The following is a 20,989-nucleotide window of genomic DNA, read 5'->3' as shown; positions in this document are numbered from 1 at the left end:
ACTTTCGGTTCCTCACACCATTGGTTATCTATCTCCATGCCTTTGACTTCATTTCTAAGTCTTCTCCATCTGATAACCGAGTGATAGAATTTGGAGTTCAAATCCCCATGTTTAAACTAATTTGATCTGGCTTTTTGTCTTACGAGTGACTCCAGCTTTTTATCCAACAATCTTTGTTGACTCAACAACTCCATTCTTCTCAATGTATCACTTTCCTGTAAATCATTGTTGGCATCCTCCACATCTAATTGTTTAATTTCCTTCATAATCCTCTTCTTATTCTCTTCCAAGCTCCCAAACACCCTCTTATTCCATTATTTGAGGTCACCCTTCATAAGTTTCAACTTATCTTTGAATCTGAATGTTAGTTAATGTTTTAATCCATGTTAAAAGGTATTTTTTACATTGATTACTAAACAAACCATGTAAAAAACTTGTAAGACATCATATGTTCGCAATTATGCATACTTTTTTTTATCATGTGTTAATTTTGTTTTAATCAACAAAGATCGAATTAACAGATGTTAAGTAAATTATAAATAAGAAGTTTGAATCCACATAACACATATTTCTCTCATACATGTTTGTTGCCTCGTAATAGGTTGGGAGAACTTATCAATCAACCTCCTAAAATCCAAACATGTTGAGGATATTATTTCTTTATGGTCTAAACAGAAGGATGAACAAACTATGATGATTTTGATTTTTTTTATAAAAAAAAAAAAATAAAACAGAACATTTCAAAGATCTTCCAACAAGCTTTACAGGAAGAATTCACATGTAGTCATCTATGGAAGAATTCAAAATTTTGAAAGCCTTTACTATATATAGCCATCAAATGTGACATTTTACAAATGGATCCATATGGCAAGTGGAGCAATTTGCAACACAAATGGTGCTGCAAAAAGGGTGTCAGAACCAACAGGTGAAGACATTAAGAGACCACAATACACTATGCTGTAATTCTAAGGCACAAAGTTGTGTTCAAGTTGAGCTATATGTTGTCATGACAACTATAGACATAGTCAAGGGTGGTGACAATTTTTTGTTAGAATATGATGCTAGTATTGCTCTTAAATCCTTCAAATCACAATGTTTTGAATGAGAATGCTGCATATGATTGATACTCCTTAGCTTAATTGAAATTTTAGTTTGCATAGTTATATTTTAGCATCTTTTTTTTCTTCTTTAAAAAAGTCCGATTAATTAGGTGTAAATTGTATTACACGTTCTTACCATTTTTTTTATCAGCATTACACGTTCTTAACATAAAGAGTACGTAATATATAGCAGGGTATTACACAGGGTGGCACCATATGCAAATAGTGTAAATCGAAGACTTGATGCAGACACAATGTCCTTGGGAAAATGATTGGAAACTAAAAATGAGTAGTTTTATAGTGAGAATTGAGTGAGTAATGAAGTGATTTTGATGATCGGAGTCAAAGATGTGGTTATTTGTGATATAATGAGTGCGAAAATCCTGGAAGAAAGCAAGTGTGCATGAGATTGAGAATACGATTTTCAATTCCAATGTCTCCAAAAGCTAAGTCAAGAAGCGGCGGTGTATACCTTTTTGGATTTTTGTTTACTATAGATAGCGGCAAAACAGGTTCATATGTGCACCTTCTTCCTACTTATCCACCAAGCATATCAATTTGGTAGTTGGACATTCATTTTAATATTATTTTTCTAAATTTTATGACATTGCTGCATTGCAATTAACAGCTACTTATCTTTCTCTGTCATTGATGAAGTAACCATACTTGATTTTCAAGAAAAATCAACTTTCTTTTTGCCTTATCTTATACTCGCTGTCGTGTTCACATTGACGTAAGTAAATGTTTGGTCTTGAATTTATACAAAGTCCCATTCTGTTTTGTTTTCTTATTCTAGTTGAGTTTTGAATCATTTGACATGTTATTTTTAAGGTAATGACTTGGTTAGTTTGGTAAACGTTTCTAATTAGGAGAATGATAAAGTGTATTTTTATATAAAGGTTAGACCATTCCTAAAGTGGTTCCCATTTATTTATGTTTTATTGTTGATAAAAAAAATAGTTCCCATTGCAAAATAAAGATTACTTACTAATTCATTTTTAACATTTATTCACTATTTATAATAGAAATTAACTTTGTTACTTAATGAAAACTAAATTGTTAGAATAAGATAAGTATCCTAATTTTTATTTTATAAACAATAAAAATAATAGATAAATATGGAAATTTTAGGAACACTCTAACCCTATTACAACCTATACAAATTATGATTCATGGTAACTAAAAAACCAAAAAAAAAAAGTATTTTTCAAGTTACAATCAACAAATTTTTAGCTCAGTTAAAGAAATTAAGTCTACAGATAACATATACTGAATTTAGTAGAAAAAAACAAAAAGATTTTGCTTTTATTTTTATCAACAATAAAAAAATTAAATTAAAAAAGTATTTGAGAGATGTTCAAATTCCATTAAATGTTTTATACATGTTCATATATATAAGGTTTGTTTATACTTCAGCTGAGCTAAGAGGATGATTTTGGTTATATGAAATGCATAGGAACCAAACAAAATGATATGTATCCTAATGATATGTATTATTATCATTTGATGTACTAATTGATAATTAGAAATACTTTTAAATGTATTGCTGCAATGATATGACAGATAGCGTATATAAATTTCTATACCAAACAAAATTTTAAATTGACATGATGCATTATACTGTTAGTATAAGCCTGTGACGTCTATATTATAATGAATAATTTTTTTTACTTAATATGCTTGCTATTAGACAATGACTGTAGTACTATCAAAAGCTATAATTCAATACTAAAATATTGGAAGTAGATGATATAGTTTTCCCTTTTAGGATTATATTTCTGTACTTAAACTTTTTTTTTTTGACGGCTTCTACACACTTTGCACTAATTTTGACTACTTATTACCAGTTATAATCATCTTTGTTTATAAAAAAAAGAAGGTACATGATGGGGTTTTAAGCATGTATATATAATCATTCTATGTAACTAAGTATTGTTCATTGTTTAGTTTGAAATTATGCCACGATGTAATATTAATCTTTATGTATAAGTGAGAATTCAATCTCTTTATTATTTATTAACCATCTTAATTATATGTATGCATAATTCAATCAATCAATCCAATTATGAAAACAAAAATTAATGGATTGGTGGGTTTGAATCATCACTTTTTCTGGATGCATATAAAGAATACTCTAATATATTTTAATTATTATGGGGTCTTGTAAATCCAAATTCAAAAGATTAGCATAGATTTTTAAGTTACAAGTTCTGAATTTTTTCGTATTGGGATCTAAAAAGTGTGTGTAACTATTGAATTTTATTTTACAGAAACATTTAAAATTTATAATAATAGATGGATTATGAAAAAAAAGGTATATATTTTTATGAAATGAATGACAGGAATTAATTAGATTTTATAATACATGATTGACATACCATAAATGATTCAATGGTTTATTTTTAACCTATTCATAGTTGAGGTCAAAATTGATGTAACCCATTCATTTCACACCTGCAATCACCAATGCATCAATAATGAATTGAAATTCAAACTAGGTAGCAAAAAATGTCATCTTGAATCAAGAACGTGTACCCCTCAACTCCATTAAGAGCTACAGCATGGCATAGGATTCCCATATGAGTTGATTAAGCCAAAAATATTAATGTTATATGCAGTGTTCGTAAAGGTAACGGCACCAGCAGTAGGAAGCAAGATGCATGTGTGTACACAGTATAATATTTACAATTAGCAAGCAAGTAAGTAGGAAAATTGTTATAAATGGTTCAAGAGATTGGTAGCTATAGTCTCAGTGAAGAAGGGGTTTAAAGAGGGTAAGTGTGTGATTTTGATTTGGTTCATTCATTACGTTCATCTGCGTGATTGACCAGGTATCTGTGTAGAGGAGAGTGTGACTTTTTTTCATGTGCAATGGAGAAGAGGTTGCGTGGGAATCCCTTTGGTGAATTTTGTGAGTGTGAGAGCCTCTGAAACAAAAGCCTTCCAGATCCCGGTTTTGCACCTATTTTGTTATCAGAATTTATGTGACCGAGACCTAGAATTGTGTATTCTATGTTGGATCAGCACGTGTATAAGCCACGGACTTTAAGGAATTTTGCTTTCTCTCTTATATATATATATATACACACACACACCCTTTGTTTTTCATTTCCCTTTAATAATATTCTTCTCATAAGCTTGTGCAAATAATACAATGGCAAAACCCCATGCTTGTGACCCCACACTAGAGTTTCAGAACTAAAAAAGTACTTCAGTAATCTCACCTTGTCTTGAAGAGAAAATTTCACAGAATAACTAGAATATATTCAGTTAAGCTTGTAGTATTCTGATTATGGTTGAGCTAAAAAGTTTTGGTACACTAGAGCAATCCTAATGTGATTTTGCATTAACAGATATATATTCAATCTGTTTTCACAGAACCAAGAATGGTTGTCTCTATGTGTTGTTAAAAAAAGATGACAGAGTTGTTTGACGTATATAGAGAGAATTTTGCTTGCATTTCACCATATACTTTCTGCTTCATTTGGGATTCATATACATATGCTGAACAAACAAACAGTGTTGTTAATGGTTGAAGTTATGTGTAATCGTTAGATGCTGTCAGCATGTATGACAAAAGGTAACACATTGGGTCAGAAATTTCAAGACAAAGGTGTGGTCAAGGACATGTTGTGTTGTCCATGTATTATGTGCTAGCAAACAAAGGTGGTCTCACGTAACCACCAAAGTTTGCCATCTTTCTCAATGGAACATGATAATTTAAATATATGGTATGAAAGAGCCAGAAAATAAGAAAATGTACAAGTTAAAGTAGCAATAAGTAGGACAAAATTACACAAACTAGCTGGAAAATCCATGAAAGTTGTAGGGCTTAAATGGTCTTTTTGTTTAGATTGCTTTAGCTTAATTAACTCATTTGTTTTTTATTACCACCTAGGATCCATAATACTGAAGCACTATCCATAAGTAGCCATTGCTGCATCCCAATAACCCAAAATATTTAAACTGCTATTAATTAATTAATCAATCAATTGAATAATATTGCGTATGCTCAGAATAACGACTATATGTACCCATTGTTAGACTTAGAACTCCTAAGTTTGATACTTACACTGAATTTGAGGCAAATTCTTCACTTTCATGAACATGATTCAAGGATAGCCACTGGATCCTAATCCTCTGATTAGTTGACTGCAGCTTTACAAACTGAATACAATTAATCATAATTATCCTAAGTTTAAATGAAAATAGATATATGTAAATATACACAGCTAGCTCTTAACTGGTTTGTCACTTGTGGATAGATATGATAGTAAAATAATAACATTTTTTTATAACAATAAAATGCATAGTTATAGTCTTGTAAGAATAACTATTATATTCTTTAATAACATTAAGGTGGCATGTATTAGGAATATTGGAATGAGCAGAAAATGCCCCCTATCTGCATAATTCTTCTTTGACTTTGACTAGTCCGCGTGATTGAATTTGAAGACCGATACATTTTCATATAATGGACCCAAAAAATATAAAACAAAATACTTATGTTTTACATTTACAACATATAATAATAATAATGATAAGAGAATGAGGAAAAAACCAAAGAACTTACTGTGGATTCATTAGATTAGTAATTGATAGTTAAGCAGATTTTCTTCATTGTAATGAGGCGAAACTTGGGAGGAAGGTCTCCCATTCAACGAACATTTACCAAAAGCCTATTTTTGTATATTATTCTTACCCATACAATGCAATGCATATAACTCCATATTAAATACAAAATAAGTTACCCACTTGATAGTTTATAACATAACAAGAGGCTTCAAGAACAAACCCTATAGCCTTCTATAGCTTTTTTTTTTAAGTACCTTTCTGATATCATCATAACATCATAACACAGCTAGCTCAATGTAACACTTAATAATTTATTTAATTATTCTTCATTTTGCTTCTGCTAAATATGTATAAATAAATAAAATAACTTTTTTATATATTTCTGTGCCCATTCTTGGTTGTCAGGCCTTATTTGTGAAGCTAGCATTTGCATTGATCCTCTCATCTCTCTCTCTTTCTCTCACATTCTCTCTTAAAACCCACGTCCGTGCCCTTGAAGCTAAGAAACAGTGCAACCAAAGACTCCTCCAAGCTGTCTGGTTTCCTGTGTAGTTCTTTGTCTGCTTTCCTTTGTCCTTTGAGAGGGCTTCATCTTGCGTACCACAAAAGGTTTGTATGCTTTTGTTCTGTTCTTTTGGCATCACTTCTTTGTGTCCCATGAAACCTTTTAGCTTTATTAATTACCTGAGTTTCTTTTTGTTTCGTTTTCTCAGGTCATCTTTTGTTTGTGCCTTTATTACATGATTTCAGAAACCCTTTTTGGATCTTTTTAGTAGTGCTTGATTATAACTCTTTACACTTACTTAATTCGCAGACTTTTCTTTCATATATATAGCTCTTAGCTAGGTCAGTTTGAATATGGCGTGATGGAAATTTTAAGAAGCAATGAGGATTTGATTTGCTTGGCTTTTGGGTGTCACTTCTTCCCTTAATTTCATTCCACTTAGTTATCAGTTAAAGGAAAAAGGAGTTATATTAAATTGAGAGCTAATGTTGTTTTTGACATATATAATAGCATACAAACCAATATCCAGATGAAGATTTATTCCATTTTCCTTCTTTTTCCTCTCTTTCATTTTCTTCTTGGAACTATGACTAATCCTTCATGCACATAACCCGATATCAGTGATTTCTTTTTGTTATTTTTTCAAACGAATCCATGAATATTAGCATACATATTCCTGTCTTACTGCTGTTCCTAAGGAGCTGTGTTCTAATGTATACAACACATGGTGATATGGCAAGAGGGAACGAAGCATGGACAGATAAAAGTTTTTTCCTGCTACTGTTCTTATAATCTCAAGCAGTTCAACAACATGGTCTAGATATTCTCAAACTGAAATTGCTTAATAATCGGGGACTTACATGGTCAGAAAAGTTAACTAGCATTTCTTATAGACTCTTCTTAGGGTTTTCACTCAGATTTAAGTTCCTCGTGTCAGGAAATGTCTCGTACTATGCATGGAGAAGGTTTCAATTCCAATATACCCTTAGTTTCTTTTTTTATGATACGTATTATCATTATTCTACTTTGTCTTTAGTTTTGATCTGCATAACTATGGCTTCCATGTAGGGGTGTAGCTAAACAGTGATCTTGGACAATATTATATGATTTTCTGAGGTCCTCCTCGCTCTTTAATTCTTTATTTTATGGCCATAAAGTACCCTTTTGACAGTGAAGATGAAGAACTTACGTGATCTCGAGATTATCATTCTTTGGCCACCATTTTAAATTTCTACATCATGGACTACTGGTAGTTCATACCATCATGAGAATAAACTGTTTCATCTACCCCTTTATTAGCCACGTACCCCTGATTTAATGTAAATGTATGTAATTTTATATCATATTAAATTGTTTATCTTCTTAATACAAAGGGATCTTTCTCTTTCTCTTTTTGTTTTGCAGTTAGCAGAGTCAAAACCCTGCAGACAGTACAAAATGATGCCAGGCAATGGACAGTTAACAGTTCCTCCTGGCTTCAGGTTCCACCCTACTGATGAGGAGCTTCTCTACTATTACCTGAGGAAGAAAGTTTCTTATGAAGCCATTGATCTTGATGTCATAAGAGAAGTGGATCTCAACAAACTTGAGCCTTGGGACCTCAAAGGTACACAACAAATTCATAATACACATCATGCATATGATTGATGCAACCAATTAAAGGGATATATATATATATATATATATATATATAGTTGATCTATATTTTATAAATAATATGCTTAAAGTAATACATATGAAAATGGAACCATTCATATATCCTTGTCTTTGTACTGTTCTTCTATCTAGGGTTTTATTGTATCATGGCAAGATAGACCAAAGAACTTGTTAACTGTGAAGTTTATAATACTTCTTGAGTTATTGTAACATGAACTAGGTGACATATACATGCTTTTTTGCATGCAGACAAATGTAGGATTGGGTCAGGGCCTCAGAATGAGTGGTATTTCTTCAGCCACAAGGATAAGAAATACCCGACAGGAACAAGAACAAATCGAGCAACTACAGCTGGTTTTTGGAAAGCAACTGGAAGGGACAAGGCCATATACCACACTAATTCCAAGAGGATTGGCATGAGGAAAACCCTAGTTTTCTACACTGGTCGTGCTCCTCATGGCCAGAAGACTGATTGGATCATGCACGAGTATCGCCTTGATGAAGATGATACTGATGTTCAGGTGAGAAAACTACACATACATATACACTTCAACAATAAGTATTAATTCTTGTGATCTTACATCATGAAATATTAAGTTATCTAGCTGAAATGTGAAGTTCGATAGTGATATTTAGTTGAGATGTGAAGAGAAAGCAAACATCATGATACATTCTCCATAGAACGAGTCCTATGGATCCAACTTAATTTCCAGATATAATGACAAAGTTCTCATTGTTTCTAGCAGGAAGATGGATGGGTGGTATGCAGGGTTTTCAAAAAGAAAAACCAAAATCGAGGTTTCCAGCAAGAAATTGAAGAAGAAGAAAACATAACCCACATGAGAACAAGTGGTCCTTGCCATGTTCTAGAGCCAAAACATCACATGCAAGGAGGACTATATGAGTACAATTTTGATGGCACAATGCACCTTCCACAGTTGTTCAGTCCAGAAACAGCTGTTGCACCAACCACTACTTCCTTGGCCACATCCATGAATGCCATGGACATCCTTGAGTGCTCTCAAAACTTGTTGAGGCTCACAACTACTGGCTGTGGACTCAATCTTATGCAACAACAAGGAGAGAGGTTCAGTGGTGACTGGTCATTCTTGGACAAGCTTCTAGCATCCCACCATGGCATGGATCATCACCATCATCCACAAACCAAATGTAACCCTCCCACTCACCAAGCTGCAACTTCTGTTGCCACTTCAGCTCACAAATTCCCATTCCATTACCTTGGTGGTGACACCCATGATATCATGAAATTTTCCAAGTAGGGTATTTCATTGCATTTAAATTGTCATACTTAAGGTGATGAGGTGACAAATATTTGGTTCCTAATTATGTGTAATATGTAGCATCTTGTTAGATACTTATTGAGATTCCACTCATTAATTTAGTTATTTCTTGAGTATCAATTGTATATATATGTCTACGATCTTCTACCTTTATAAAAAAAAATAATCAAGGTTTTTCTCTCAAAATGTAATTTAAATATTTTTAACCAAAAATCAAATTCGATTGAAGTTTTTTTTTTAAATTATTAATATTTTACAAGTTTAACTTAGATTATGAATATTTTTAGATTTTATAAATTTAGAGGAACATAATTTATTTAAGTATCTAATTCATTATAAATCAAAACTTAAGTTTACAATTATTAACATTTTATCATTTTGATTAAAAATACATAACTAAAACTTAACCATTTTTGTTATCTTATAAACAAGTTTCAGCCTAAAACTAAAGGAACCAAAAGAAATAGTAAATATTGATTAAAACGACTTTATGGGAAGTGTAATGATATTAAATAATGCATATAAATTCAAGACAATGTAAAAAGAATTACATAAATGTAAATTGCAGAATCATAAATTATGAAAATCAATAAAATTATTTGGAAATTAAATTAACAGAAAAGTAAAGCAAATTTAAGTACCATAAAGTACAAGGTAAAGTAAAGCCTATTAATTTAAAAAATGGAGGACGATATTGTAAATTAAAGATGAATAAGATAAATGAAAAGATGCATGAAAGAAAAAAAAATGGTGATAATACAAACACATTTAAAATATATGAAACTAATTTTTAACTTTTTTTTATAAAAAATAAAAAAAAGACATTTCATGAATATCTCAATTCTTATGCATGATCCTAAATCATACCTCTTAACAACCAATCACTAAATTCTGACCCTATCACCAAACCTTATAGGATAATAATGAAATCACTCCTAACATATCTGAAAAAATTCCATTCCAAGCCACCACTATAGAGACCAAAGTACAGCAGAATCATCATCCAGGTTTTTCATCCTTATCAAATAAGCTCAAAAGAAGCATTGGTCATATTCTAGAGTTTGCTTTATAAAATCTTTAGAATAAGATTTGGATTATATTTTGTGGTACACCTTATTTTATAGACAAAAGATAACTCCTACAATTTTATAAGAATAGTTACAAATATAAAGATTCACATGAATATCATTAAATACTTCAATATCTCAATAGACCTTCAATATTCATAAATCTCCATTAAACTTTATAACAACACCTTATTTAACATTTTCCCCTTAATGTGTTCTTAAACTCCTAAGCTTCCCTCCTTTTCTGAAGCATTTCACTTGCCAAAACTTTCATGAAATATCTACAAGTTGATAATTAGACTTGCCAAACAGCAAATTCACCTATTCTTCTTCTCAAATAAAAAAAAAATCATTAAATATAAATTAATTTTAAAATTCAAAATAATTAGTTATTATATTGATTAAATTAGTGGCAAATTATATTTAATATTATTAATAAAAGTTTATAAATTATTTTTTAAATTGATATCTAAGTATTAGTTACCAAGTTTAACTAACTACTTTATATTCTAAATTACTCTCTATTAGTCTTTTAAAAACTAATTTAAAATCTAAAATATTAGTAGTTAAAATCTTGATAACTAATTTAGAAACTATTTTATAATATTTTATTAATAATAAAAATCATTTTAGATACTAATAATTTTTTAGTATAAAATAATATCTAATTTAATAAATACAATGAGTAATTATTTTTTGTCTTTAAATTTAATTACTATTTAATAATTTTGTTTTAGGAATTGTTACTTAACAAATGACCCATTTATTATCACCCTGAATAGTTACACTATTGCGTACCATGAAAATACTCCAAAGAGCCAAGTGAGAAAACATATCTAGAAGTGTTTTTCATATCATTAATGCATCCTACTCACACTATCACAAAAGTCAATTAACATTGCTTCAATTTGGTTGTCATAATTTATCTCAAGCTCAAGGTGGTTGAATGTATTAACACCTTTTTGTATGTTTTGATGCACTTAAGTTGTCAATTTGCTATACATACTCTTGTACTTCTTGACCTTCAATATCAATTTCATTCCAAGCAATCATAGAGAAAAAGTATAGGAGAATCACCATCCAAGCTTTTCATCTTTCTCAAATAAGTTCTAAAGAATCATAAGATATTAGCTATATTAGCTAATATAAACACCTTAATCCAAAATTTAGGGTGTGCCAACAACAATTATTATAAGATAGACAATTATAAAAGACACACACAACTATATATAAGACACAAGGAGATATTAGACATTTGTAGTGAAACATATATTTGAGCTCTAATTATACATTCTTTAGATTATAAAAGAAGTTATATTCACTAGTGCTTAACTTCTTGCATCTATAAGTTTTTGTTTTGATGTAGCTGTCCATTTCGAAAGTTGACAATGTTGAAGAAAGACAATAAAGAAAAGCAAAGATGACAAAATAGATGCAGAAAATATGCACCCATTGTACTGGATTTTGTGCTTATCAAATTGAAGAAATATGCGCATGTTTTAAGCACGCCATGAAAACACCATATAATCGTACAATGAAGACGCGACATTCTACAAATTGAGTGAGTCAGCGAAACTATTTTTTCAAACTTATAATAAATTTTAGAGAGAAAAAAAAGTTGAAATAATTTATACCCACTCCTTTTCTGAATCCAATCTTCTTTGAGCCTAGCTAGTTGTGGCTCATAGAGGTTTTGATTTTCGTGAGAAGAGTTCCTTCTAACGTACATGGCGGCTTTTGTTCTACTTCATTTATAAATATTCATCTACATCTTTCTAAATAAGAAAACGTGTAATACTAGAGTATCTCATTTTGCCGATCAAAAAGAAAAAACTAGAGTATCTCATTATCATTATCATCTGCTATTATTTGATCATTTCGTTAGTTCATATAAAATTTCAAACACTGTGAAAAATAACCTCCAACCTTTTGTCACGCAAGAAAATATAACATCTGGATGTACAAATCAGAGTATATGTAAGGACCAAACTGTAGTGTTTTATGTAAGGATTTTGGGTAGAACTTGAAATTTCCAAGAACACAGGAGTAGGAACCACAACAATGTGAGCATAGAAGACAGTTACAAAATACATCTGAAACAGAAATTAGTCCACATGGCTGTTATGAGAATACTAAGAGTAGGAACATATGACCCCTAAAGAGATCACCAAGCCTTAAAATGCAGCGTCTAAGCCTATGAGTTCTTCAATCGTGTAGAGTTGCTGCATAACTTTGGATTTGGCACACAAAATAGAGTGGTCTTCCTGAGTGCTAATGAATAGGGAAAAAGTACCTGTGAACAAACTTCCCACTAGCAGAGATAACATCTGGTTTAACCCTGAAAGCCATTGCTAGAGACAAATTTCTTTGACAAGATTATACCAGTAGTCAAAGTTATAATCCCTTCAAACACTGGACTAGCCATAAGCACCAGTCAAAATATGAGTAACTGACCAGAATGCTAATGTTTCAACGAATACCATGTATTGAATTGTCTCAAACACCATATTTCCTGAACATCTACTGTTTCTTGTCTAAATATGATTATGTTTTTTTTTTTTCCAGATCCCATAGGATTGTTACCCAAATTCCTTTCCATATAGTGTTTTGTTTGGTGCTAGTATCCATTAGGTCGCAGTGTAAAAAACTATGTATTATTAAGATACATTTTCTAATATAATTTTAATATTGTTTTGATAAAAAAAAGTTGTTTATTATGTCACACGAAATACAAATTATAGCTTAACGTGCTTAATGTTAAAAGTAGAATGAAATAAAATGGAAGTACTTCAACTCATATAAAAAATCTCTCATAAAGTATATACGCACGTATATCACATTATACTAAAGTTTTTTTTTTATCGGATAAAAAATAAATTTTAATTAAATCAAAATAATTTAAAGATATCTCAACTTTTATAAAAAAATCCAATACCCACATAATACAGACAACAGAAATAACAATTTCAATCAAAATCATCATAATAATTTTTTTGACTTATAGCTATTACAGCTATATACAACTAAAAGATACTTAGCCAAAAAAAACTTCTACTAAAAACTACGTACTTCCACCTACCAAGATCTTGCATACTACATAACAAAAAGAAAAGACATCTACAATTTGGACAAATATATGACATATAAACATAAGTTTATTTAATGTTCTTAATTTAATATTTTTTTTTTCTAAATCATCCTTAATTATATTTACGAAAATTTATTGAAGATGGTATCCGATTTAACATCTATTTTAAATAATAATATTAAATAGAATTTAAAATAAAAAATGTGTATATATTTAAGTTTCATTAACATTGTACATTTTTTTTCTTATATTTTACTTGAGAGGCATAATTAATTAACATAGCAATAGAATTTCTTAGGTGTGATATGTGACCATTGCTTAATTGTACTAATTTTTTAATTTTTAACTAAGTAATGAATCGAAGTCTGTGTCAGTGATTAAATAATGATTGAAAATTTTAGAGGTGAATTGACGGACATCAACTCTATTATATGACCATTCATTTTATATAAAAAAGAATAAAAAAAAAACTTTTAATTATGACCACTAATAGTGATAGTGTTCAAATTTGCATCTTCTTTTATTTTCATACTTATAAACTTTTTATAATAGTGAAATATTATCAAATTTATTCGATCATACATGTTTATTAAAGATTCATTATTTTTAGTTTAAAAAAAAAATTTAAAAGTTAAAATAGTTAATTGTTATAATGACTAAATTAGATATCACTTTAGAAAAAAAATATATTTCTAAATTAGTTTCTATTATTATTAAATAATTTTTAAATTAGCTACCAAAGTTTTAACTACCAATTATTTATATTCTAAATTTGGTAGCAAAAACTTTGGTTGCTAATTAAATATCAATTTAGAAATCATTTAAAAATAATATAAACAAATTTAAAAGCTAAATATATTTTTAATCTCTAAAATAATATCTAATTTAATCACTGTAACAACTAATTATTTTTTATTTATAAAATTGATTTCTGTTTCATGATTTTTGTAATTTGTGATTATGTTTTAGGGTCACTCAAAACTTTGTTAAAAAACTGAAAATAATTTTAATCTCATCAATCTATCTATAAATATGAAAATAATTGTAAAGAGAAATTTCATTTTAATGCACAATTATATTAAAAATAAATATTAACTATTTATTGTCATCATAAACTACCAAGATATATATATATATATATATATATATATATATATATATATATATATATATTAGTGTTTTAACTTTTTCATCTATTTAATCAAAACATATAATATACTATATTTTTCAAACACAAACCATTAGAATTATATTAATTTAATAAATAAAATAAAATAAAAAATATGATAAAAGATTTATTCTGTAAGGTACCATTAATAATAATAAATCTTTTATTTTACTTTATTTATTTTATATATTTTATTTATTTCCAGTCGTGTAATAATCCATTTTATTTATATTATATTATTTATATCTTGTTACATACTCACCTATTTTATTTATATTATATTATTTATTTTGTTAAGTATTAATTTATTTGTAGTTATACACTGGTGTATTTTATTTATTTTACCTATTAAGTTACACATCGATCTATTATATTTATATTTATTTTTTTCTAATTATGTTCTTATTCATTTTATTTATCCCTATATTACTAGAAAATCACTAAATAGAAATCGATTTCACAGATAAAATATAATTAATTTTTATATTAATTAAATTAGATAATATTGCATAGATTATAGAAAATATTGGTATCTAAATTAATTAATTTGTATTATTGATAAATAGTTTTTAAATTGATATTTTATTAATTATTTAAATTTTAAAGTTGGTAGCTAAAACTTTGACAGATAATTAAATATCAATTTAAAAATTAATTAAAATAAATTTTTATTAATAAAAAATAATTGCATTAACTTTTTTAATTTAAATTAATGTATGTATTTCAGTACTGATTAAAAATATTTATATAAATATTTATAATTTTAAAATTTTAATATTAAAAGGGATTCTCATTAAAAAATAATAATTATATAAATTCTTTTAATTTAAATTAATGTGTGACTTCAGTTTTATGAATAAAAAAATCATATTAATATTTTTTAATTAAATTTTTTTAATATTAAAATAGATTTTAATTAATAGTATTAAAACTCATTAAATAGATTCTTATTAATAAATATTTTTAATTTAATGAATTGAGTTGTGAATAATGTAACATAAATTCGATTATTTTATTAATATTGGAAAGAGATGGAAGAAAGAGATGGAAGCCATTGATGAGAGAGATGAAATTGGAAAAAGATGAGAGACATTCCATGTGTCGAGTGTGTGCGACACGTAATCAATCGTTAACCTGCTGGTGAAAACGTAACTGAATGAACTAAATTGAACATTTTTAAAAAATCTTCTGACCAAATTGATTTTTTTTAAAATAACTATATTGAATTGATATTGACCCCATAAGTAGGGACTAAAAAGATAATTAAATCTTATTAATAATAGTAATTATTTTCGATACCAATCATTATTTTAGTATCTAAAATAGTATATAATTTAGTCAATATAACAACCAATTATTTTTTGTTTTTAAAATTATTTTTTATTTAATGATTTTTTTTTGTAGTGCCAGTTACACATAAGTCCATTTTATTTATTTATATTTATCGAGTTTCGTATTGATACATTTTATCTATCTCCAATCACACATTGGTTCATTTTATTCACCTGTAGTTACAAACAACTGATCTATTTTATGAATTGTTTTGATAACCAAAAGGTAAATTACTTTGTGTTTACATGACAAGAATATCATTAAGTAGATCTAATTTTAGAAAAATAATTAGTTGCTATATTTGACTAAATTAGATGTTATTTTAGAAACAACACAAATTATTAGTATATAAATTAGTTTCTATTATTATAAATAATTTCTAGATTGATATCTAATTAGTTATCAAGGTTTTAACTACCTTTTGTTCACACTCCATAACTACACATACCTCAAACCACTCCCATATGTTTTCATCCCACCCTCCTAACTCTCCTGTTGTTACACACTTCTGAATTGAACTTGCATATCCTAAGAAATCTATACACATGTGATGACTCTAACCCACCTATCTTCCCAAAATAAAAGTATTTCCTTATCCAAAATCATTTACTAAACTAGAATTCAAATCTAAACATATATTATCAACACAAAATTTCAAATTATAAAAAATATATAATTTCAAATCCATCAATCCAACATATCTAAACCCTATCTAAATCCTAAATCTTAAATCTTAAATCCTAAAATATGAGAAGTTACAATCAAACAATTTAACCAATTTATTGAATTCTAAAATCCAAACAATTGTTCATAATAACTACACTGTCAATAATTAAGTTTCGAAATATAACTAATCTCCCTAAAGCTTATCTAATTGTCTAACATGATTCAAAATTTATACTAACTTTTTTTCATAAAACTGTCTTACTCTTTGAGTATTTGGTGACTATTTTACGGTAAGTATACTGTAACATATAAAAAATAAAGAAGTAGAAGCCAAAGACCTCCCTGTCACGCTCATTCTTTCTTTCTCTCTCTCCCTCCATATTCTCTTCTCTTCCTCTCAATTTTTCTCTCTCAATCTTCATCTATTTTAGAATCTGATCATACCACGCTGTAGCTGAGGAGTTAAGAAACATTTCTACCTGATCAGATTTTCAAACAGAGTAAGTTCATTTTTACTCTAAATATCCCTTGTTATCTGTTTTTCCTTAGGATTTTAGTCATCAATATTGGTGGGTCAGTTGAGAAGTTTAATCCTCCCAACTTATTCTACTATATACTGAATTTTTGTTCTGTTTGGATAACTTGCATTAGGCCCGTAAATCTTGAAGCTTATCCAGACTGTGGGGAATAAAATTCTAGAAGTTGCTTGGAAAGCAAACAATTGAGGTAAGGGAAGTTAAATTTAATTTTTAATAGCACCCTAGGATAGAAGATCTGAATGTGGAAGGGACGTGGTCCCAATATTCAATTTTTCTTGCAGGGATGTTGTGTATTTATATATTGGGTTGTTTGTTTATGTATTATTTAAATTTGTAAAAATATTATATTTTGATGGTTTAATATTTTAAGTGTTGTTTTTTATGTTAATTACGCTTTTGAATATTGTGGATCACTTTTTGAATGATATTGTATGACAGAATGGTATGGAATTGAATTCATACATTTGGGATAATGTATAGATTGATGTTTGCTGTGTATTAAGTATTGATGCCTATGTGGTGAGATCTCTGAGCTTCACTGATGATCTAAGTCACATAGACTAAGACATCAGGTGGTGAGAAGCTGATGGGGGAGTTCATGCACACCGTGACATATGAGATGCACGACTTGGGTTGTATTGAACTTACCCTGATCCTTTCTGTTGGATTCGATGGTAATATTTGGATCAGGTGTTAGTCTCTGGTAGGATTTACTTAATACGGGTCTTCCGGAAGACGTTGTTTGTTGAATATTCTGAATGTGTAGATCTATGTGAGATCTATATGATTGTTTTATTGTTGAGATTTGAAGAAGATTGAATAATTTGAGAAATTGATCATGTAACTTGGTTTTCTCTTTTGATTTAATTGTGTATATTATAAAATTCTATTTTCACTAGCTTACCCTTACTTTTCTTGTTGTGTTTGAACTACGATGACGATACTACGTACACAAGCAGATGATCTTACAGGTGTTTAAGGATTTGTAGAGCTTTAGGGTGTTGATTTTGAAACTTATATTGTAAATATTTGTTTTTCAATATGTCCTAATCATGTATTAGGAATGTTTTGAAAAACTTTATGCTTTTATAGAAATATGCATAACCTATATTGTAATAGTTAGATGTTATTTTCCGGAGTGTTACATATACCGACACTACAAGGAAAACATGAAATAGAACCAATTTTTAGAGACCAAAATAATTAGTTGCAATAGTAACTAAATTAGAGATCATTTTAAAAACTAAAACAAAAATTGGTTTCTAAATTAGTTTCTATTATTGTTAAATAGTTTCTAAATTGGTATCTAATTAGCAACCAAAGTTTTAACTACCAATTATTTAGTTTCTAAATTTGATTTCTAAAACTTTGGTTGCTAATTAGATACCAATTTAGAAACTATTTAACAATAATAGAAACTAATTTAGAAACCAATTTTTTTTTTAGTTTCTAAAATGGTCTCTAATTTAGTTACTATTGCAACTAATTATTTTGTTCTCTAACAATTGATTTCTATTTCATGATTTTCTTGTAGTGCGAGTCACAAGTAATAATTTATCACTAAGGACGAATATCGAACTTACAAAAAAAAATTATTTAAAATATTTAAAATCCTAATAGTAACATTCACTAAGTAAAAGAATATGTACAATAACTTGATTTGAAAGATATTGACATAAGTTTGCATGAAAATTAAGTGAAAACAAAATAAATGAATAAAATAATTCAATTAAGGAAATTGGGAATGAGGTTAATCATATAACAATCCATCTTGATTGACATTGATTCATATATAAAAAATAATTCTTGATAATTATACTAATTGTATTTGCATTGTTTTTCTTTGTTAATTTTTGAATTTATGAGGCCTTTTTCTTGCTTATAAAAATAAATAAATAAATAAATAAATGAGGCCTTTTTCTTAGAGTGCAAAAGAGTAATGGCAAAGAAATTGATGAGATATTTTTATTTACACTTAATATTTTTAAATTTAGGTTTATTAGAGTATATAATTGGGTTTTGGTTGTAATTGTTGTTGTTTAATTTTGGGTTTTAAGTCTTTAACTTATCTCTCTTGTTCTGTTAATATCTAGCACGAAGGAAGACCACTCTATATGGGTCATGACTTTGTTCACATACCTATATATACATCTCTAAGAAACTGACTACTTCTCTCTAATTACTTTTGCAGATTTATTTTCTCTTACACTCTTTTTCTCTCTTCTATTTTCTTCTCATTTTTTATAATATTAAATTTATATTTCATCCTATATGAAAAGTTGAAGTTTTTTTAGCAGCAAAGAAAGTTGAAGATTATGGATTGAAGTTATGATATATTAGTAATTCTGTTTTTTTTCATATATTTTATTTTTTCTAATTTTTGAAACCTACACTGCTAAAAAAAATCATTAAATAAAAACTAATTTTAAAGATAAAAAATAATTAGTTGCTATAATAACTAGATTAGAGACTATTTTAGAAACTAAACAAATTATTGGTTTTTAAATTAGTTTTTATTATAAATAATTTTTAAATTGGTATCTAATTAGCTACCAAAATTTTTGCTACCAAATTTAGAATCTACATAATTGGTAGTTAAAATCTTGTTAACTAATTAGATACCAAATTAGAAACTATTTATCAATATTATAAACTAATCTAGAAATCAATAATTTTTTAATCTGTAAGATGATCTCTAATTTAATCACTGCAACCATTAATTATTTTTGGTCTTTAAAATTTGTTTCTATTTAATGATTTTATTGTAGTGTTAAGTTTTGATGTAAAAAGGAATTATTTGCATAATTTGTTTAATTTTTAATTAAATTTAAGGTTTGTTATAAGATATTAAGATTCATAAGTTGCTTAATCTTTATGTATGATTTTTAAGAAATAAATTATGTTTAATTTGTTAGTTTGAATTTATGAAGAGATTTAAAAGTTATTATTTTATTAACTAATAATTAAATTAATTACGAAATATAGTTAAAAATTAATCTGTTTTATTGAATTATTTTTTATTTAAATTTTGAATTTTTTAACTATAAAAATTACAAACAACCCATAGTATTATTATTTGATCCAGGACCACCTCAATCAATATATTAAAAATCTGTTTACATCACTGTAAACGACTTTCAGTGTTTCAACTGCAAACCAAAAACACGTTTAACAAATTAATTTTATTTTTTTCAATTTGAAGTTTTTTAATAATACTGCAAAATTATTTTTATATATATATCACTGTCTTATGTTTACGGGTGTCAGTACCACACTACTCTTTCTGATACATTTCTTTTTCCTATAAAAGAAAAACTCTCCTTCACGCTATCATTTCTATTTTAATTAGCGTTTTTAAAAATCATATCTTTTTCTATAATTACTTTTAAATGCTTTTTCTATACAGTTTTAATTGCATATTTTATCTGCCAATTTTTAGAACTAAATAATTTTGGTTTGTTATTGCGTACCATCATATTTCTTTATTCTTGATACAGGCCAACTTTACGTAAAGGTTGTTATATGAATTTAAATATTATCTTATATATATAATAAAAATTATTGAATATAAATTAATTTAACTACTAAATTAGATATTAGATAGATTAAAAATGTATTAGTTTTTAAATTAATAAATTAATTTTTAAATTAGTATCTAATTAATATCAATGTTTTAACTACTAATTTTAGAATCTAAAATAATCGATAATTAATTATATATTAATTTAAAAAATAATTTAAAAATTATATTAATAATTAAAAAATACTTTAAATATCAATAATTTTTTTTAATTTCAAAAAAATTATTTAATTTAATTAATATAGTAAGTAATTATTTTTTTTTCTAAAATTAATTTTTATTTAATAATTTATATATATATGATGAATTCTAACTTGTTATGTTGTTTTTTTTTAGTGAATATATATTATTTAAAGATTCATATACATAATTAAAATTAAGACACACCTAAATAGGTACTATAATATCACTA

General features: G+C 27.5%; 1 protein-coding gene across 2 annotated transcripts; it reads left to right on the top strand.

Annotated features, from left to right (window-relative positions):
- The first annotated feature begins 6,078 nt into the window (after positions 1–6,078).
- LOC137834947 (NAC domain-containing protein 76-like) lies at positions 6,079–9,257 on the top strand. Of its 2 annotated transcripts, none has more exons than XM_068643206.1 (4): positions 6,079–6,284; positions 7,585–7,786; positions 8,086–8,357; positions 8,583–9,257. In XM_068643206.1, the coding sequence occupies exons 2-4, from the start codon at positions 7,618–7,620 to the stop codon at positions 9,114–9,116; spliced, it is 975 nt and encodes a 324-aa protein (XP_068499307.1). In that variant the 5' UTR covers positions 6,079–6,284; positions 7,585–7,617; the 3' UTR covers positions 9,117–9,257. The 2 variants fall into 2 exon arrangements, with proteins under 2 accessions (XP_068499307.1, XP_068499308.1); XM_068643207.1 differs by having other exon boundaries at positions 6,179–7,505.
- The last annotated feature ends 11,732 nt before the right edge of the window (positions 9,258–20,989 follow it).

This window comes from Phaseolus vulgaris, chromosome 5 (genome assembly GCF_000499845.2).
Source record: "Phaseolus vulgaris cultivar G19833 chromosome 5, P. vulgaris v2.0, whole genome shotgun sequence".
In the NCBI taxonomy this organism is placed as follows: Eukaryota; Viridiplantae; Streptophyta; class Magnoliopsida; order Fabales; family Fabaceae; genus Phaseolus; species Phaseolus vulgaris.
Note: the sequence above shows the minus strand (reverse complement) of the source record. Positions and strands in the feature narration are given on the sequence as shown.